At 48.3% G+C, this 22,084-nt stretch overlaps 1 protein-coding gene across 1 annotated transcript in view; it reads right to left on the bottom strand.

The window, feature by feature from the left end:
• Positions 1-22,084, bottom strand: part of LOC132574858 (collagen alpha-1(XXII) chain-like) — a 268,798-nt gene that overhangs the window by 162,122 nt on the left and 84,592 nt on the right. The window contains 6 exon segments of the mRNA XM_060243090.1: positions 668-778; positions 3,380-3,460; positions 10,322-10,510; positions 10,512-10,598; positions 12,732-12,855; positions 15,017-15,128. Coding sequence (XP_060099073.1) covers positions 668-778; positions 3,380-3,460; positions 10,322-10,510; positions 10,512-10,598; positions 12,732-12,855; positions 15,017-15,128 — 704 coding nt within the window.

The following is a 22,084-nucleotide window of genomic DNA, read 5'->3' as shown; positions in this document are numbered from 1 at the left end:
CACAGATAAACACAAAGATTTTTTTTTAAAAAAACCCTTAATATAAAATATGCTTAAAACATTAGCACTCGTTGGTCTTAAAGGTGCTTTTTTTTGTATCTCTCCTGGGCAATCCAAGGAACTGGGCAAAGGAAGCTCTGGCTCTTTCCTTCCTTCCCCAGGGGACCAGGAGGGGGAGGAGCCTCAGTCAATAGAAGGAAGAGAGGCTTGGTTCAGTAGCTCTGCTGTACAGATGAGAGAGCCTGGCAAAGCAAGCTCTGCCTCCCCCCTTCCTCCCCAAGGGAGGAGCCTCAGCCAATGGAGAAAACAGAGGTTTTGCTCTTTACCTCCTGTGCGATGGAGCAAGCCTAGCAAAGCAAGCTGTGATGCAGAGGGAAGCACAAGAGAGGGAGAAGGAAGTGGTTGACTGCCAATTGTTCAGTGCCTGATAGGAGCCCTCTGGGGGCCACATTCAGCCCCCGCCCTGAGCCACTTGTGAGAAGGGCGGGATACAAATCTTAAATAAATAAATAAATAAATAAATAAATGTTTGACACCCCGTTTCCTCCATACTTAATGGTTACTGTTTTAATATCTGACTTGTAATGTCAGTAGCTGATACTACTATAAGCTAACCATTTATTTCCATGAACTTCTAAAGAGAAACCTTAAGAGACTTAATACAAACTTTTTCTCCAGGTGGACATGAGCAGTTGACCGTCTTGATGTGACCAACTTGTTCTCCAACGGTGGGTATTATTACAGGGGGAGGAGCATCTGTAACGACCGTCACTTGACACTGAAAACAGAAAAAGTACTTGATATGAACATGTTCTTAAAAAAAAAAAAAAATCCCGTTGAAAGCTTCCTTCATGATGTCAACAAAACTGCTGAACAAACGGTCACCTTTCCGGAGTTTTCTAGAATCTTTTTGCCCAAATGGATGGTTGTTCACTTTCAGTCACCCAGGTTTTCCCTCATTTTCTATTACCCTCACTTCCTCCAGTGATTCTTAAGCAACATGGAAGGATCCAAAACCAGTCAAGGGTCAGAGATGGTCAGAGTCAGACCTCATTTGACGCAGAAGCTCACAGAAGCAGAGCTTTGGAACCTCTAAATTTTATTGTGCTCTTTCTTTCTTACCCCCCCACCCCCCGCGCAATATTTGCTTCTGGGGTCCATTGTTCAAACCCCCTGTGAGGATATGTCTGAACTTAAGATATGACAAACTTTCTAACATTTCCGCCCCACAAAAAACGGGGAAATAACAAAAATGTATAAAGAAGAAAGATGGGAATCTCCCTCATGCCACTGTGGCCACATAGGACAGGGGTGGCCAGCGGTAGCTCTCCAGATGTTTTTTTGCCTACAACTCCCATCAGCCCCAGCCAGCATGGCCAATGGCTGGGGCTGATGGGAGTTGTAGGCAAAAAAACATCTGGAGAGCTACCGTTGGCCACCCCTGACATAAGAGAAAGTCATTTTAATAGTCTGATGAGAGTAAGGTTTTATTATGACCATTCTAATTCAAGAAGCATTTTAAGGAAGATGCTGAGCTGATAGAATTGAGTACACCTTCTGGTGATGTTAGGGGTGTGCGGTATATGAAAATGAGTTGTGCTAATAAGCTCTGGCACCTCTTTTTCTAAAAAATGACTCCTGGTCAGAGGGCATAGGGTCTGGCATAAGAACATCAGAAGAGCCCTGGTGGATCAGACCAGTGGTCCATCTAGTTCAGCATCCTGTCTCACACAGTGGCCAACCAGTTCCTCTGGTGGGCCAACGAAAGGGCAGAGAGGCCGAGGCCTTCATAAGAACATCAGAAGAGCCCTGCTGGATCAGACCAGTGGTCCATCTAGTCCAGCATCCTAAGTACATCAGAAGAGCCCTGCTGGATCAGACCAGTGGTCCATCTAGTCCAACATCCTGTTTCACACAGTGGCCAACCAGTTCCTCAGGAGGGCCAATAGCAGGGCACAGAGGCGGAACCCTTCTCCTGAGAAGAACATAAGAAGAGCCCTTCTGGATCAGACCAGTGGTCCATCTAGTCCAGCATCCTAAGAACATCAGAAGAGCCCTGGTGGATCAGACCAGTGGTCCATCTAGTCTAGCATCCTGTCCCACACAGTGGCCAACCAGTTCCTCTGGAGGGCCAACAACAGGGCACAGAGGCGGAACCCTTCTCCTGAGAAGAACATAAGAAGAGCCCTTCCGGATCAGACCAGTGGTCCATCTAGTCCAACATCCTGTTTCACACAGTAGCCAGCCAGTTGCCCTGGAGGCAGAAGCAGGACCATGATTAGACCACAATTCAGCAATCCAAATAGCAGTCCAGGGCAGAAGAAGACAGGATTCAAGATTCAAGAACCAAGATTCAAGACAGGATTCAAGAACCAGGATCAGCAGAACTAGCACAGTCTCAGATTGCAGGAGCCAAGCAGGAGGCGGCAGCTGCATACATCCTGGAGAAATTACATCGTGCCAGTCAGGTGATCCCAGCAGTTCTCACTAAATGCTTCAACACAATATCTGAAGATATCCGAAGAAGTGTGCCTGCACATGAAAGCTTCTATCCAGAATTAAGCTTTCTTGGTCTTAAAGGTGCCACCGGACTCAAACTTTGAAGAAGGAGAAGAAACTGCAGATTTATACCCCGCCCTTCTTTCTGAATCAGATACCGTTTTCGCACACAGCTTACCTCACAGTCACAATCCTGTTCCCTCTGCAGCGTCTGGTCGGATTTCCCACCATCTGCACCAGAGTTACAGGAAGTGCCGCGGCTTTTGCATAGCAAACGTAAACTGGGGTTTAGTGGTTTACATTTGCTACGCAAAAGCTGCGGCACTTCCTGTAACTCCGGCGCAGATGGTGGGAAATCCGACCAGACGTTGCGGAGGGAACAGGATTGTGACTGCGAGGTAAGCTGTGTGCGAAAACGGTCAGAGACTCAGAGCAGCTTACAAGCTCCATTACCTTCCTTCCCCACAAGAGACACCCGGTGAGGTGGGTGGGGCTGAGAGAGCTCTCCCAGAAGCTGCCCTTTCAAGGACAACTGCTGCGAGAGCTATGGCTAACCCAAGGCCATTCCAGCAGCCGCAAGTGGATGAGTGGGGAATCAAACCTGGTTTTCCCAGATAACAGTCCATGCACTTAACCACTACGCCAATCTTGCTCTCTAGATTCAAAAAGAATACCATGCTTAACTTTTGTTCATGACAGAAGAGCAAAAAGTACAACAAGAAATAGGTTTTTCCTCCCCAATGTATCACATTTCTTCAGAGCCAGACAGATACATCTCTCTCAGTTTTGGACGGCTGATACGAACACAGCATGACTCATATCCATTCTTGCACATGTACACATATAGGCTGCCCCGATGCAAGCATATGTTTTAACTTACTGGTCCAGAAGGAATGTCGCAACAGGTTTCTAACTCCGCATGTCGTGAGTCACAGTAAATCACCATCCGCTGAAGGTCGAACTATGGGGAGAGGAAATGAAGAAGGTGTATTCTCAGGGATGGATTTAGGAAAGCCACAAGGGCTCTCTGTTTGAAAGACCTGACAATGGTTGTTAACAAGAGGACATCTGGGAAGTCATTAATTCATAGGGTTGCCATTAGCTGGCCTGTAGCTACAGGGGGGCATGCAGGGACCTTGCCCCCGACTTCCTGTTGGGTGCCTCAACTCAGGTACCCCAACCTTAAGAACATAGGAGAAGCCATGTTGGATTAGGCCAATGGCCTATCCATTCCAACACTCTGTGTCACACAGTGCCAAAAAAGCCAAGTGCCATCAGGAGGTCCACCAGTGGGGCCTCCCTCCCTCCCTCTCCAGGGCTGAAAGCTGAGAGGCTGTGGGCCCTCCCATAATTCCATAGGAGACCTACCCAGGAGCAGCTGCTGCCCCTCCCATGCCATGTAAAGGGCCCTCAAGTGGTGGTGGTGTTAGAGGACAGAAGGTTAGGCACCATGAGTTGAGCACCTTGAGTCATGGTGGCAGCAGCCAGGAGAGGAAAGCCAATAAGTGTTCCCTGACATTTTTACACGCCCCTCCCCCCCAACTTTTAAAATCTGGGTTATGGGCCAGGTTGAAAGTGAGTTGATGGCATTTAATAGACACATCCCATATTTCTCTCTGTTGTTGACCCCAAGTTTCCTTCCTTCTTGTCTCCCCGATTTTATCCTCATACAACCTTGTGTTTTTGATTGGTCTGAGAGTACACAAATAGCCAAAGGTCACCAAGTTTCTAGGGCACAGTGGGGATTTTAAAATCTGGGGCTCTGAGGTCCTAGTATGGCACTCTAACCATTACACCAGACTGGTGTTCCTTTATTTTTGCATCTTTTCCTGTCTCTTCCAACCAGGGCTTATTTTGTAGCAAGGACTCCATTGCCTATTAGGCCACACACCCCTGATGTAGCCAATCCTCCTGGAGCTTACAGCAGGCCCTGTACGAAGAGCCCTGTAAGGAATTCTAGCAGGACCTCCTTTGCATATTAGGCCACACACCCCTGATGTAGCCAATCCTCCTGGAGTTCACAGCAGGGCCTGTATGAAGAGCCCTATAAACTCTTGGAGGATTGGCTACCTCAGGGGGTGTGGCCTAGTATGCAAAGGAGTTCCTGCTGCAAAATAAAGCCCTGTCTACAACTATTTTTTACTGCAAAATATATCCATTTTCAATGTTACTTTTGCAACAGTAAATCAGGACGGCCCACGATACATTTAAATGACATTCATTGTACATATCAGTGACACATAAACTGAGCAATGTTCCCTCCAAGCTGCAGAGTCTGGTGAGCAAAAATTCTACTTTGTGAGCTACCGGCATTAAAGTTGTGAGCTACTGCATAAAGAATTGTGCTCGGGGGCCATTTTTCCTGAGCTAAGACAAAAAAAAGTGTGAGCTGGAGGCTAAAAATCTGTGAGCTAGCTCACAATGACTCAGCTGAGAGGGAACGCTTGAACTGAGTGTATGCAGTGCAAATGAACCCAACATCTGTGAGCTAGCTCACAATGACTCAGCTGAGAGGGAACGCTTGAACTGAGTGTATGCAGTGCAAATGAACCCAACATCTGTGAGCTAGCTCACAATGACTCAGCTGAGAGGGAACGCTTGAACTGAGTGTATGCAGGGCAAATGAACCCAACATCTGTGAGCTAGCTCACAATGACTCAGCTGAGAGGGAACGCTTGAACTGAGTGTATGCAGTGCAAATGAACCCAACATCTGTGAGCTAGCTCACAATGACTCAGCTGAGAGGGAACGCTTGAACTGAGTGTATGCAGTGCAAATGAACCCAACATCTGTGAGCTAGCTCACAATGACTCAGCTGAGAGGGAACGCTTGAACTGAGTGTATGCAGTGCAAATGAACCCAACATCTGTGAGCTAGCTCACAATGACTCAGCTGAGAGGGAACGCTTGAACTGAGTGTATGCAGTGCAAATGAACCCAACATCTGTGAGCTAGCTCACAATGACTCAGCTGAGAGGGAACACTTGAACTGAGTGTATGCAGTGCAAATGAACCCAACATCTGTGAGCTAGCTCACAATGACTCAGCTGAGAGGGAACGCTTGAACTGAGTGTATGCAGTGCAAATGAACCCAACATCTGTGAGCTAGCTCACAATGACTCAGCTGAGAGGGAACGCTTGAACTGAGTGTATGCAGTGCAAATGAACCCAACATCTGTGAGCTAGCTCACAATGACTCAGCTGAGAGGGAACGCTTGAACTGAGTGTATGCAGTGCAAATGAACCCAACATCTGTGAGCTAGCTCACAATGACTCAGCTGAGAGGGAACGCTTGAACTGAGTGTATGCAGTGCAAATGAACCCAACATCTGTGAGCTAGCTCACAATGACTCAGCTGAGAGGGAACGCTTGAACTGAGTGTATGCAGTGCAAATGAACCCAACATCTGTGAGCTAGCTCACAATGACTCAGCTGAGAGGGAACGCTTGAACTGAGTGTATGCAGTGCAAATGAACCCAACATCTGTGAGCTAGCTCACAATGACTCAGCTGAGAGGGAACGCTTGAACTGAGTGTATGCAGTGCAAATGAACCCAACATCTGTGAGCTAGCTCACAATGACTCAGCTGAGAGGGAACACTTGAACTGAGTGTATGCAGTGCAAATGAACCCAACATCTGTGAGCTAGCTCACAATGACTCAGCTGAGAGGGAACGCTTGAACTGAGTGTATGCAGTGCAAATGAACCCAACATCTGTGAGCTAGCTCACAATGACTCAGCTGAGAGGGAACGCTTGAACTGAGTGTATGCAGTGCAAATGAACCCAACATCTGTGAGCTAGCTCACAATGACTCAGCTGAGAGGGAACGCTTGAACTGAGTGTATGCAGTGCAAATGAACCCAACATCTGTGAGCTAGCTCACAATGACTCAGCTGAGAGGGAACGCTTGAACTGAGTGTATGCAGTGCAAATGAACCCAACATCTGTGAGCTAGCTCACAATGACTCAGCTGAGAGGGAACGCTTGAACTGAGTGTATGCAGTGCAAATGAACCCAACATCTGTGAGCTAGCTCACAATGACTCAGCTGAGAGGGAACGCTTGAACTGAGTGTATGCAGTGCAAATGAACCCAACATCTGTGAGCTAGCTCACAATGACTCAGCTGAGAGGGAACGCTTGAACTGAGTGTATGCAGGGCAAATGAACCCAACATCTGTGAGCTAGCTCACAATGACTCAGCTGAGAGGGAACGCTTGAACTGAGTGTATGCAGTGCAAATGAACCCAACATCTGTGAGCTAGCTCACAATGACTCAGCTGAGAGGGAACGCTTGAACTGAGTGTATGCAGTGCAAATGAACCCAACATCTGTGAGCTAGCTCACAATGACTCAGCTGAGAGGGAACGCTTGAACTGAGTGTATGCAGGGCAAATGAACCCAACATCTGTGAGCTAGCTCACAATGACTCAGCTGAGAGGGAACGCTTGAACTGAGTGTATGCAGTGCAAATGAACCCAACATCTGTGAGCTAGCTCACAATGACTCAGCTGAGAGGGAACGCTTGAACTGAGTGTATGCAGTGCAAATGAACCCAACATCTGTGAGCTAGCTCACAATGACTCAGCTGAGAGGGAACGCTTGAACTGAGTGTATGCAGTGCAAATGAACCCAACATCTGTGAGCTAGCTCACAATGACTCAGCTGAGAGGGAACGCTTGAACTGAGTGTATGCAGTGCAAATGAACCCAACATCTGTGAGCTAGCTCACAATGACTCAGCTGAGAGGGAACACTTGAACTGAGTGTATGCAGTGCAAATGAACCCAACATCTGTGAGCTAGCTCACAATGACTCAGCTGAGAGGGAACGCTTGAACTGAGTGTATGCAGTGCAAATGAACCCAACATCTGTGAGCTAGCTCACAATGACTCAGCTGAGAGGGAACGCTTGAACTGAGTGTATGCAGTGCAAATGAACCCAACATCTGTGAGCTAGCTCACAATGACTCAGCTGAGAGGGAACGCTTGAACTGAGTGTATGCAGTGCAAATGAACCCAACATCTGTGAGCTAGCTCACAATGACTCAGCTGAGAGGGAACGCTTGAACTGAGTGTATGCAGTGCAAATGAACCCAACATCTGTGAGCTAGCTCACAATGACTCAGCTGAGAGGGAACGCTTGAACTGAGTGTATGCAGTGCAAATGAACCCAACATCTGTGAGCTAGCTCACAATGACTCAGCTGAGAGGGAACGCTTGAACTGAGTGTATGCAGTGCAAATGAACCCAACATCTGTGAGCTAGCTCACAATGACTCAGCTGAGAGGGAACACTTGAACTGAGTGTATGCAGTGCAAATGAACCCAAAATCTGTGAGCTAGCTCACAATGACTCAGCTGAGAGGGAACGCTTGAACTGAGTGTATGCAGTGCAAATGAACCCAACATCTGTGAGCTAGCTCACAATGACTCAGCTGAGAGGGAACGCTTGAACTGAGTGTATGCAGTGCAAATGAACCCAACATCTGTGAGCTAGCTCACAATGACTCAGCTGAGAGGGAACGCTTGAACTGAGTGTATGCAGTGCAAATGAACCCAACATCTGTGAGCTAGCTCACAATGACTCAGCTGAGAGGGAACACTTGAACTGAGTGTATGCAGTGCAAATGAACCCAAAATCTGTGAGCTAGCTCACAATGACTCAGCTGAGAGGGAACGCTTGAACTGAGTGTATGCAGTGCAAATGAACCCAAAATCTGTGAGCTAGCTCACAATGACTCAGCTGAGAGGGAACGCTTGAACTGAGTGTATGCAGTGCAAATGAACCCAACATCTGTGAGCTAGCTCACAATGACTCAGCTGAGAGGGAATGCTTGAACTGAGTGTATGCAGTGCAAATGAACCCAACATCTGTGAGCTAGCTCACAATGACTCAGCTGAGAGGGAACACTTGAACTGAGTGTATGCAGTGCAAATGAACCCAAAATCTGTGAGCTAGCTCACAATGACTCAGCTGAGAGGGAACGCTTGAACTGAGTGTATGCAGTGCAAATGAACCCAAAATCTGTGAGCTAGCTCACAATGACTCAGCTGAGAGGGGACACTTGAAATGAGCGTATGCAGTGCAAATAAACCCCACGCACAAACAGCAATAAAGGGGAGAATCGAAGCCATCGAAAAATATCCAAACATTAAATGAACAGAAACATCCATTCGTATTAAACTATGTTCCCAAAGAGACAAAATCTCCCCCCGACAACAATGGCTCCCTTTTGTAATCCATGGCTTGTTTTCTTTAAATCCTTCTCTATACTGAAAAAAAGTACAGTAAAGGTAGTCCCCTGTGCAAGCACCAAGCGTTTCCCCGACTCCGGGGTGATGTTGCTTTCACAACATTTTCACGGCAGACTTTTTACAGGGTGGTTTGCCATTGCCTTCCCCGGTCATCTACACTTTCCCCACAGCAAGTTGGGGACTCATTTTACCGACCTCGGAAGGATGGAAGGCTGAGTCAACCTGAGGCGGCTACCTGAAACCAGCTTCCGCCGGGATCAAACTCAGATTGTGAGCAGACAGTTCAGACTGCAGTACTGCAGCGTTACCACTCTGCGCCACCATTCCATTTGTTTATTTTTAAACTATTTTGGCTCTAGAATTTTAACTTTGACTAGAACATTCCATATTCTCAGTTATGATGATAACTGCGAATATGGATGAGGCAGCTGGCATCCGTTTGTTAGATCCCTTGCTGTACCATTATGTTGTACCATTAACAGGGCCGGAAAAAATATGCTATTGATACAGCATTGCTGGTTCATCATTATTCGGACTGTTTGCTACTGACGGGGGCCAGTGGGTTAGGTAACATCATAATATATGGTATGTAAAAGGCTGATTAGATTCTGAGCTCAATGCTGTAACTGACTTTATTAGGATTTTAGCTGTCCTTGAATGTTTGCTTTATTATTCCTTACGCTGATGTACTCTGCCCCGAGCACCCATGGGGAATGGGAGGAATATAAATAAACTAATAAAAATAAAAAAAAGATGAACTTGGATTTAAACTCCACCTTTCACTCTGAATCTCAGTCTCAATCTCCTTCACCTTCCTCGCCCACAACAGACACCCTGTGAGGTGGGTGGGGCTGCGAGAGCTTTCCCAGAAGCTACCCTTTCAAAGGCAGCTCCGTGAGAGCTATGACCAAGGCCATTCCAGCAGCTGCAAGCGGAGGAGTGGGGAATCAAACCTGGTTCTCCCAGATAAGAGTATGAGCACTTGACCACTACAGGGGAAGAAGGTCTATGAGAGCTATGGCTGACCCCACGGCCATTCCAGCAGCTGCAAGTGGAGGAGTGGGGAATCAAACCCGGTTCTCCCAGATAAGAGAGCTATGGCTGTCCCAAGGCCACTCCAGCAGCTGCAAGTGGAGGAGTGGGGAATCAAACCTGGTTCCCCCAGATAAGAGTCCGCACACGTAACCACTACACCAAACTAGCTCTCAGTATGGCAAACTGAGCAAAGATTAGCAACGGCCCATCCTTCTAATCAGAAATAGGGTCGTTTACTACCTTAAAATGTATTGGACACTAACAGGCAGAACTTTTCATCAGGATCCATAAAAGACATCAGCATTGACTTTCCATAATGCATACAGTCGTTTAAACGCAATCAATGATTTAATCAATTCCAAAAAAGGGCAGTTCATCTATCACAACACCTTTAATGGATTGGCAGCCCTAAAGGTCTCTTCAATCAATAAAGAAACCAATTTTAGAACCACAGAATGATGCCTTGGAAACTTTGTTCCATAATACAGCCAGCTCCACTTCCCCTCCAGGCAAATCCACACCCCTGGCACTTACGTCAATTGGCACACTGTCGTAGAGGCGTTTGCCAATCACGGTCTTCCCTTGAATGTTGATGTTCTCCCTCTCTTCAATGGGCAGCGTCTGGACCAGTTTGCAATCAATGTAGAGGGACACACTGTCAGACTGAATGCTCAGGGCAATCTTGTGCCAGTTGCGGTCAAAGAGGTCACTGACACGCCCGTTTTCGAAAGACGACTCTCACAGCATCCTTGGTCAGACCAATGGCATTGTACTCCAGGGCCTTGTTCTCACCATCGAGTCGGATAGAGACCTTTAAATGGAAGATCACTCACAGTGAGTGTGATGGACTGCCAAGGGCTAATTCCTAACAGAGTCTGAGAAACTATGATTCTGTTCCTTGGAGGCCATCCTTTCAAATACTAACCAGGGCTGACGTTACTATGCTTCCAATGAGTAACAGGCTGTTCAAATGGAATTCTGTGGAGAGGGTCAGCTAAGAAGCGATAGCCAGGAACAGACAGTTGAAGAAGAGACAAATAAGCACTGACTGGGAAGGAGGCAAAAGGAGTGAGAGGATCAGAGAGGATCCCTAGGATAATGGGCATGGCAGGAACAAATTCTGAAAGGGAAGTCTGGTGACATTCTTGATGCCATCTTGTCCTCTCTACATTTCACCTAGACATGCCCAGACTTCCACTATAGTGGGAAATCTCATGGCAAACCTTACCTTTGCCAACCAGCACCTAAAAGACTGGTGTGTGGGGGGGGGGGGGGATGATGCAAACTGGGGTTTGCCATCATCACACCAGAGAGGGATGTCACTTCCAACAAAAGGATGGAGTAATAATAATTAGTAATTATCATATAGCAGTGTGTGTAAGATAGCCAAGAGATTCTAAGATGGTTTGGCAGCCAGAAGTTCTAACTCTTTTAGCATTACGCACCAGTAATGCACCAGCTAGACTAGTTTTTAAAACAAGAGATATTTCAGAGGCGGTTTGCTGTTGCCAGCTTCTGCATCACAACCCTAGTTGGACTAATTCTATGATTCTGTTCCTTGGAGGTCGTCCTTTCAAATTCTAGCCAGGGCTGACCCTACTTTGCTTCCAGTGATGAAATTAGGCTCTGGGCTATCCAGGTCAGGAAACTAGGAGTGATGCTATGATACATCCTAGGATTTTTTTTTTTCCAAACCAGGAGTGATGTTATAGATTTTGGAAAAAAAAATGTTTTACTATAGAGTTTTTGCATCCTAGGATGGCCATCCTAGAGCATCCTATGATTGCCAATTTTCATCAGAAGTGACATCAGCATGCACCAGTCCCTGCTTATGCCAGGAGATGCTCAGCCAGTTGCAGACCTTGCCTGCCAATACTCAGATGATTGGTGAGCAAAACCTAGGGCCAAAATGGGGGTCATAATTATTTTGGAGAGAAAAATTAAAGATATAAATAAGGACTCATCCACTGGCAGGGAGTTTTGACTTCCTGGCAATTTCTAGGAACATTGAGTGACAGGTTGTTCAAATGGAATTCTGATGAGAGGGTCAGCTAAGATGCGATAGCCAGGAACAGACAGTTGAAAAAGAGACAATTAAGCACAGTGAACTGGGAAGGAGGCAAAAGGAGTGAGAGGATCAGAGAGGATCCCTAGGATAATGGGTCAGTTAAGGGAAGTCTGGTGGCATTCCTGATGCCATCTTGCCCTCTCTACATCTCACTTAGACATGCCAGATCTTCCACTTCCACTGTCAGGAAGTGACAAGAGTAACTCTAGCAATTGTAAATAGCCACGGCTTTATATATTTATTTTGTCCACAGTGCTGCCTCTTCCACCCAACAATCCTCCCACTGATTAATCAATGTGGAAAGGGAACTAGGAGAGGATGGGAAACACCTGTAGCCTCTTTATGCTGGAAAGAATTACACTAAGAGAACAGAGATGGGGATTTCAGATAGGCAGCAGGAGAAAGGGCAAAAGAGGAGGTGTGCCGGTTTCATGCCAATGTGCAATGTCATTTTCATCATTAAAACAGAAGTGACATAATCAATTTAGGGTTTCGCATTCCGGAATGGAAAATACCTGGAGATTTGCGGAGTGGAGCCTGAGGAGGGCAAGGTTTGGGGAAGGGGAAGGACTTCAGTGGAGTACGATGCCATAGAGTCCACCTTCCAATGTGGCCATTTATTCCAGATGAACTGATCTGGTGTCACAGAGTCCACCTTCTAAAGCAGCCATTTTCTCCAGGTGAACTCATCCCTTGTCTCTTGGAGATCAGTTGTAATAGCAGGAGATCTCCAGTCACCACTTGGAGGTTGGAAGCCCTGATAATCATACTGAGGTGGCACTCTAGGATTCACTTTCCAATTGTTCCTGGGGGGATTTGCCAACGGTGGCTGGCTACCCTAGATGACACAGGTCACAGCCAGATGCCCAGTCCTACCTGAGGAATGCCGTATTTGTCAATGATTTGCCAAATGTACCAATCTTCTCGCCTGGAGGACTTGCGGAATTTGAAGGTGGTGACAAAGGCATATTCATCTGGAAGACCTTGGGGGAAAACATCTCTGGACAAGGGGAAGAAATGAGATGCATTTAGGCTATCATAACCGAGCCATTGTTACCCAAAATACATACTCCTCCCACTATACACATAAGTCTGGCAATTTCCAAGTGGGGCCTAAAAATCTCCTGGAATTACAAAAAATATCTCCAGACAGATATAAGAAAATGGCTACTTTGTGGGGTGAAGAAGAAGAAGATGAAGATATTGGATTTATATCCCGCCCTCCACTCCGAAGAGTCTCAGAGTGGCTCACAATCTCCTTTACCTTCCTCCCCCACAACAGACACCCTGTGAGGTGGGTGGGGCTGGAGAGGGCTCTTACAGCAGCTGCCCTTTCAAGGACAACCTCTGCCAGAGCTATGGCTGACCCAAGGCCATTCCAGCAGGTGCAAGTGGAGGAGTGGGGAATCAAACCCGGTTCTCCCAGATAAGAGTCTGCGCACTTAACCACTACACCAAACTGGGTGGACTCTGACATAATGCCCTGTGGAGATCTCTCCATGCCCAAACTAGGGTTTACAAGGTAGGGTAGCCAAGTCTGACTTAAGAAATATCTGGGGAATTTGGGAGTGGAGTGTAGACTTTGGGGGTGTGACAAGCATGACTGAACTCCAAAAAGAGTTCTGGGAATCACATTTAAAGGGACTGTGCACCTTTTAAACACATTCCTTTCAAATGCATTTGAAATAATGAAGGATAGAGGCACCTTCTTTGGGCGCTCACAGAACTGGACCCCCTGGTTTTGAAATTTTTGAAACTTGAGGAGCGTTTTGAGGAGAGGCTCTGGATACTATGTTAAAAATTTGGTGCCTCTATCTTTAAAAAAAGAAAAGAAAAAAAGCCCCCCCCCCGAGCCCCAGAAACCCATAGATCAATTCTCCATTATGCCCTGTGAGAATCGTTCTCTGTAAGGTATAATGGAATGGCCAGCAGGTACTTCCCTCTCCCTTCCCCCCGCTTTCTGATGACCCTGAAGTGGGGGGAAAGCCTCCACACCGGGGGATCCTCTGCCTCCACCTGGGGATTGGAAACCCTACCACACACACACACACACTTCTGTGAGGTAAATGGAAAAGACGCAGCAAGACTGTTCCAAAAGGATATACACAAGGCTTTTTTGTAGCAAAAGCCCAGCAGGAACTCATTTGCATATTAGGCCACACCCTTGACCTCACCATTGTTTCGCCCGGAGCTTTTAGTGGGAAAAGCCTACCAGGAGCTCATTTGCATATTAGGCCACACCCCCAGTCACCTAGCCAGCCAGAACTGCGTTCCTGTGTGTCCCTGCTCAAAAAAAGACCTTGGATATAATACAGAGATTCTTCTGCCAATCAGCTGAGAGAAACCCTAAGGCAAAGGTAGGGTTCCCAAATCCCCCGCTAGGCCTGGAGACCCCCGATTTGGAGCCTCCTCCCCCCGCTGGCCATAAAAGGGAAAGCGGGGGGGGAGGGGGAGAACGGCAGCCCTTCCCACCCAGCCCCAATCGATCGCAGCAGCCAGAGCTCTTCCGTTTTCTCAGGCTGCTTCCCACCCCCAGTCAGCTGGCCGGTGAAGGGAGGGGAGCCCAGCCACGCCCCCAAAGGACCATGTGCCTTTGCACCTCCGGAGGTGAGTGAGTTCTGTCCCCTGCATCAGATTTGCCAGAAACGGGGGGGGGGGCGGGGGGGGAGGGGGGGAGAGGGAAGCGTCTTCTCATAGGGTATAATGGGGAGTTGATCTGGAGGTTTCGGGGGCTCTGGGGGAGCTGTTTTTTGAGATAGAGGCACCAAATTTTCAATATAGTATCTAGTGCCTCTCCCCAAAGTATCCCCCAAATTTCAAAACGATTGGAGCAGGGGGTCCAATTCTATGAGCCCCAAAAGAAGGTGCCCCTATCCTTCATTATTTCCTATGGAAGGAAGACATTTAAAAAGGTGTGCGGTCCCTTTCAATGTGATGGCCAGAACTCTCTTGGAGTTCAATGATGCTTGTCACACTCTGGTTCCTGGCTCCGCCCCAATGTCTCCTGGCTCCACCCCCAATGTCTCCTGGCTCCGCCCCAATGTCTCCTGGCTCCACCCCCAAAGTCTCCTGGCTCCACCCCCAAAGTCCCCAGATATTTCTTGAATTGGACTTGGCAACCCTAGGCAATGGACAGGTGAAGCAGATGAGAAACGGCTTACTCTGTTCGCTGCACGATGGGGAAACTCCCGAGCCGAACGTAGGAGCTCTGGATACCATTGTCCTTCATGCCAAAGATCTCCCTCACGCTGAACGATTCCATCAGGTCGAACCCTGTCAGAAAAAAGAAAGTACGAGGAAAAACAAAGAACGGAAAGAAGCTTCACCCAAAAACTGGAGTTGGAAACCTGAAAGGTTAATATGCAAGTCAAGGGTCTTCTTCAGAGGTCAGGAAGGTAAGTCCACATATTGGCCCGTAACACAGAATTGAATAAAACGATAGAACAATGCCGGACCACAAGGAAATTTAATGAAGGGACAAAGGCTTAGAGATACTCTTGAGGCCTCTTATGGTCCAGAATTGCTCGAGATAGGTGTAAGGTCAGAGCCTAAGTGCCAAGAGTCATGTGTAACTCTTGGCACATAGGCGCTGACCTTACACCTATCTTGATCAATTCTGGCCCATGTGGCATACAATAAGACACTGGATGCAATATGTATGCCCTTGATTAAGACATAAGGCTGAAGAATAAGAGGCCTCAAGAGTAGGCTTCCCAATAGCCAGGTCCCAGAGGGGGATCCCCCGGTTTTACAGGCTTCCCCCCTCCCCCAGCCAGCTGGCCGGCGGGGGAAGCCCCACCCCCAGAGCCATCATGCACCACCATGAACAATTCCCATAGAGAATGATGGGGAATTGAGCTGCTGGTATCGGGGGCTCTGGGGGGACTGTTTTTTGAGATAGAGGCACAAAATTTTCAGTATAGCATCTAGTACCTCTCCCCAAAATACCTCCCAAGTTTCAAAAAGATTGGACCAGAGGGTCCAATTCTATGAGCCCCAAAAGAAGGTGCCCCTATCCATTATTTCCTATAGAAGGGAGGCATTTAAAAAGATGTGCAATCCCTTTAAATGTGATGGCCGGAACTCCCTTGGAGTTCAATTATGCTCGTCGCACCCTTGCTCTTGGCTCCATCCCAATGTCTCCTGGCTCCACCCCCAAATTCTCCTGGCCCCACCCCCAAAGTCCCCAGATATTTCTTGAATTGGACTTGGCAACCCTACTCAAGAGTATCTTTAAGCCTTTGTCACTTCATTAAATTTCCTTGTGGTCCAGCGTTGTTCTATTGTTTCATTCTATTCTGTATTATGAGCCAATATGTGTACTTACTTTTCTGACCTCTGAAGAAGACCAGTCTAGGTCGAAACGCGCCAGGTCAAGTTGAGTGGGTTCCCCTTGTGGTTTTATGATTGCACATAGGGTAGAGGCTTATGACGGGCCCTTCATAGTTTGGTGTAGTGGTTAAGTGTGCGGACTCTTATCTGGGAGAACCGGGTTTGATTCCCCACTCCTCCACTTGCACCTGCTAGCATGGCCTTGGGTCAGCCATAGCTCTGGCAGAGGGTGTCCTTGAAAGGGCAGCTGCTGTGAGAGCCCTCTCCAGCCCCACCCACCTCACAGGGTGTCTGTTGTGGGGGAGGAAGGTAAAGGAGATTGTGAGCCACTCTGAGACTCTTCGGAGTGAAGGGCGGGATATAAATCCAATATCTTCTTCTTCTTCTTCAATGGCTTTAGCTTTCTACAATAAACACATATATGTTGGTTTCTGATTTATTTTACACTTTGTTTTTAATGTTTGGCCTTTTAATTGCATATTAACCTTTTTAGAAAAAGAAAGTACAACAATGGGACAAGGGGGGGGAATCTCCCCTGATGTCGCCGCGTGATGATGTCACCTGCGAGTGATGTCATCGCGCCAGCGATATTGCGTGCCGGCCGCTCTAGGCGTTTCCAGGGAATCTCTATGGTTTTCCCAGTCATTCTAGCCATTTGGGAGGGAAAACTCTATGGTACAATAGGTACCATAGGAAAAAAAACCCCGCTGGAGGCTGGGGGAGGGACTTGGCAACAATATTGAGAGGCCCATGCAGGGGGAACTGGAATAAGCAGCTAGGCTGGGGGGCAGCATGATGTCACCGAGTAACTTGGGAGGACACCCTATCCAATGCCCCTAGAAGGCCAGCACCCTAGGTGATAGCCTAGTTTCCCTATTGGCAGAGCCAGGTCTACCCTGCCCGTTTTCTGAAAACACCATTGTTTCACACATTGGGTAGAAAAAGCCCAGCAGGAACTCGTTTGCATTTCGGACCACCAATGTTCCCGCTAAGCTGCAGAGTCTTGTGAGCAAAAATTCTACTTTGTGAGCTCCTGGCATCAAAGTGGTGAGCTACTGCATACATGAGTGTGCTCTGGGGCCATTTTTCCTGAGCTAAGACAAAAATGTGTGAGCTGGAGGCTAAAAATCTGTGAGCTGGCTCACACTAATTTAGCCTCGAGGGAAACACTGCAGGCCACACCCCTTGGCACCAAGCCAGCTGGAACTGCATTTCTGCGTGTTCCTGCTCAAAAAAAGCCCTGCCAGTTTGGTGTAGTGGTGAAGTGTGCGGACTCTTATCTGGGAGAACCGGGTTTGATTCCCCGCTCCTCCACTTACAGCTGCTGGCATGGCCTTGGGGCAGCCATAGCTCTCATAGACCTTCTTCCCCTGTAGTGGTTAAGTGTGCGGACTCTTATCTGGGAGAACCGGGTTTGATTCCCCACTCCTCCACTTGCAGCTGCTGGAATGGCCTTGGGTCAGCCAGAGCTCTCATAGACCTTCTTCCCCTGTAGTGGTTAAGTGTGCGGACTCTTATCTGGGAGAACCGGGTTTGATTCCCCACTCCTCCACTTGCAGCTGCTGGAATGGCCTTGGGTCAGCCAGAGCTCTCATAGACCTTCTTCCCCTGTAGTGGTTAAGTGTGCGGACTCTTATCTGGGAGAACCGGGTTTGATTCCCCACTCCTCCACTTGCAGCTGCTGGAATGGCCTTGGGTCAGCCAGAGCTCTCATAGACCTTCTTCCCCTGTAGTGGTTAAGTGTGCGGACTCTTATCTGGGAGAACCGGGTTTGATTCCCCACTCCTCCACTTGCAGCTGCTGGAATGGCCTTGGGTCAGCCAGAGCTCTCATAGACCTTCTTCCCCTGTAGTGGTTAAGTGTGCGGACTCTTATCTGGGAGAACCGGGTTTGATTCCCCACTCCTCCACTTGCAGCTGCTGGAGTGGCCTTGGGTCAGCCATAGCTCTCATAGATCTTCTTCCCCTGTAGTGGTTAAGTATGCGGATTCTTATCTTGGAGAACTGGGCTTGATTCCCCACTCCTCCATTTGCAGCTGCTGGAATGGCCTTGGGTCAGCCAGAGCTCTGGCAGAGGTTGTCCTTGAAAGGGCAGCTGCTGTGAGAGCCCTCTCCAGCCCCACCCACCTCACAGGGTGTCTGTTGTGGGGGAGGAAGGTAAAGGAGATTGTGAGCCGCTCTGAGACTCTTTGGAGTGGAGGGCGAGATATAAATCCAATATCTTCTTCTTCGTCTTCATGCTTCCCCTCACTGTGAGATTAACGGGGCCCAACTGAGAACTTTATGTAGAACAGGTTTCAATGAGCCCTTCTCCCCCAGGACACGTGTTCTCATTCTTCATGCTTAGGAGATGCTCTTCACGCGGCCCGCCTGACATGAGAACAGATTAGGTAGCAGTCTGTGGCCTAGAGAGCCAGTTGGGCTAAGTGCGTGGACTCTTATCTGGGAGAACCAGGTTTGATTCCCCACTTCTCCACTGCTGGAATGACCTTGGGTTAGCCATAGCTCTCGCAGAACTGTCCTGGAAAGGGCAGCTTTTGTGAAAGCTCTCTCAGTCTATTCCAGGGGTGGCCAATGGTAGCTCTCCCGATGTTTTTTTTCGCCTACAACTCCCATCAGCCCCAGTCATTGGCCATGCTGGCTGGGGCTGATGGGAGTTGTAGGCAAAAAACATCTGGAGAGCTACCGTTGGCCACCCCTGATCTAGTCCAATCCCCTGCTCAGTGCAGGATCGGCGTAGAGCAGGGGTGGCCAAACTGGCTCGGGAGCTCTTTCACACATGTCGTGTGGCTCTCGAAACCTCCCAAGCCCCATTGACCTGCTTGGAGAAGGCATTTCTCTCTTTAATTCATTCATTTATTTTATCAGATTTATATCCCGCCCTCCCCTGGAGGCCAACGACAGTGAAAAACAACAAAATATTAAAAACAGAATATGCAAGAAAATCATCTCCAGACATTTTAAAGTCATTAAAAGTCCGAGAAGCACAGTGGTGTTCTGGTTATTCTGATGGCCTGGTTTCAGTTATATTGTAAATCACTTCTCCAAGCCAAGCTAGCCGGCGGTTTGGAGAATGCATTTAAAGTTAAAGTGTTTTTTTTTTCTTTCCACCTCTCTCTCCCTTCTCCCCATCTATTTTCTTTCCTTCCTTCCTTCCTTCCTTCCTTCCTTCCTTCCTTCCTTCCTTCCTTCCTTCCTTCCTTCCTTCCTTCCTTCCTTCCTTCCTTCCTGTCTTTCAGCTCTCAAACATCTGATGTTCGTTTCTTGCAGCTCTCAAGCATCTGACATTTCTTCTATGTGGCTTTTACATTAATCAAGTTTGGCCACCTCTAGCCTAGAGCATCCCTGGCCCGTGTTTGTCTAGCCACTGCTTGAAGACTGCCAGTGGGAGGGGGGGGGGAGAGAGCTCACCAACCTCCCCAGAGAGCTGATTCCACTGCTGAACTACTTTTAAAAAAAATCCTACTATCCAGTATTAAGAACCCCATGGTGCAGAGTGGTAAAGCTGCAGTACTGCAATCCAAGCTCTCTGCTCACGACCAGGCCTGGTGCTCGGAGTTCCAGTGCCTTGGTCCGAAACCTGCACCCCCAAACTGCTTTTTTTTTTCATGTGCACTTTGCACGTAAGGTCAAATGATGTCACTAGAAGTGACTTCGCTGTGGCGGGGGGGGGGGGCATGGCAGCAAGTGCGCTCAGAGTCAGCTCTAAGCACGCCCGCTGTCTTCCCAACCTCGCCGAGGCTTTCCAAAGTCGGGAAGTGGGTGAGGAGAGGGGTTGCCTCTAGGGCAGGCGGTGCCCTTAGGCGACCATCTACTTAGCCTATTCCCACGCGTCAGCCCTGCTCACGACCTGAGTTCGAACCCGGAGGAAGCTGGATTCAGGTAGCCGAGGTTGACTCGGCCTCCCATCCTTCCGAGGTCGGTCAAAGGAGTCCCCAGCTTGCTGGAGGGAAAGTGTAAATGACTGGGGGAGGCAATGGCCAACCACCCCGTCAAAAGTCTGCCGTGAAAATGTTGTGATGTGACTGTCACCCCAGAGTCGGAAACGACTGGTGCTTGCGCAGGGGGCTACCTTGGCCTTCTTGCTATCCAGCAGGTATCTTTCTGCCCATAATTGGAACCGTTGTAACTTAGCGCATTGCATTTCAACGCAACAGAGAACAACGGTTTGGGACCCCCACCCCACCCCTTTCCAACAGCCTGGGGTTTATGAAATTGTAGCTTTGACAAGAATGCTTTGCCAAAACCTTTAATTGCATTTTGAGTTCAGGCTGCGGTAGCTGCCTTGCAGGTATTTCCTATGATTCATGCTGCCTTTTTTCTTTCCTTTCTCCTGTTTTTTTAAAATCAGCCAGACAAGGCATTGTTACGGTCCTGTGCCCTGCAGCTGCACCCCGAAGGAAGACTGTGAAAATGACTTCATTGGTAGCATTTTCTGACATATTGCTCTTCGCCCCACCTGCTGTTCTGAAGCGTGTCCTGGGCATTGCTTTGGACTACTCTGAAAGTTCTCCGCTGCCCATAATGAAAAAGAATATTACAGTCTGGCCATGGAAACTCTACTAGCAAGTTTGGTGTAGTGGTTAAGTGTGCGGACTCTTATCTGGGAGAACCGGGTTTGATTCCCCACTCCTCCACTTGCACCTGATGGCATGGCCTTGGGTCAGCCATAGCTCTGGCAGAAGTTGTCCTTGAAAGGGCAGCTGCTGTGAGAGCCCTCTCCAGTCCCACCCACATCACAGGGTGTCTGTTGTGGGGGAGGAAGGTAAAGGAGATTGTGAGCCGCTCTGAGACTCTTCAGAGTGGAGGGCGGGATATAAATCCAATATCTTCATCTACCTCACAGGGGGTCTGTTGTGGGGGAGGAAGGTAAAGGAGATTGTGAGCCGCTCTGAGACTCTTCAGAGTGGAGGGCGGGATATAAATCCAATATCTTCATCTACCTCACAGGGTGTCTGTTGTGGGGGAGGAAGGTAAAGGAGATTGTGAGCCGCTCTGAGACTCTTTGGAGTGGAGGGTGGGATATAAATCCAATATCTTCTTCTTCTTCTATACCATATTTTGCCTGGTGAGACGTCCTTGCTCTTATGTATTGTGTTTTACTGGGGTCTTGTTGCCTGAGCTTGAGACAGGCACTCCTTGCAAACCAAGATCCTGAAGCCTGGAAGAACTGGCCAATCAGGATGCTAGGCATGTAACAGCTTCTAACAAAGAGATGCAAATGAAGGATTCTGGAGTGAGACCACAGGAGTGACTGTTGTCTGCTAGAGGTGTGTGCCACAGTTAACCATGGCCAGAGGTTTATAATGAGTGAAGTGCCTGTGCTGTTGGTGACTGTTTCTTCTTGCAATGAAGTGTTCTTGGTCGATTCAGAGCTGGCTGAACTCACTTTACAATACTCGCCACCGCTGCAGGTTGCTGTGGACAAAGAGCTGGACGGTTTCTGAGAAACAATTGGTCAAGAACCAGGAAAAGGCAGGTGCTGCTCTCCCATTCCCTAGTCAGTGATGTGCCTGTGAGACGTACTGGGGCTTCAGTCTTCTACCTCCAAAGTAGGGCTGGTTCCAGGTTGGGGGTGGCTGGGCAGACAGTGCCCAGGGTCTCTTAACTCACCACCGCCAGGGTCCTCCTTTCCAGCCCCAGGCATAAAAACATAAGAGAAGCCATGTTGGATCAGGCCAATGGCCCATCCAGTTGAACACTCTGGGTCATGTGGTGGCCAAAAAAACCAGGTGCCATCAGGAGGTCCACCAGTGGGACAAGAATTCCAGAAGCCCTCCCACTCTGCCCACCCCCCCCCCCCAGCACCAAGAAATATAGAGCATCACTGCCCCAGAAATAAGAACATAAGAGAAGCCATGTTGGATCAGGCCAATGGCCCATCCAGTCAAACACTCT

The sequence above is a fragment of the Heteronotia binoei genome, chromosome 7, assembly GCF_032191835.1.
Source record: "Heteronotia binoei isolate CCM8104 ecotype False Entrance Well chromosome 7, APGP_CSIRO_Hbin_v1, whole genome shotgun sequence".
Taxonomy (NCBI): domain Eukaryota; kingdom Metazoa; phylum Chordata; class Lepidosauria; order Squamata; family Gekkonidae; genus Heteronotia; species Heteronotia binoei.
The sequence above is the reverse complement of the archived record's forward strand: the minus strand, read 5'-3'. Positions and strand labels throughout refer to the sequence as shown.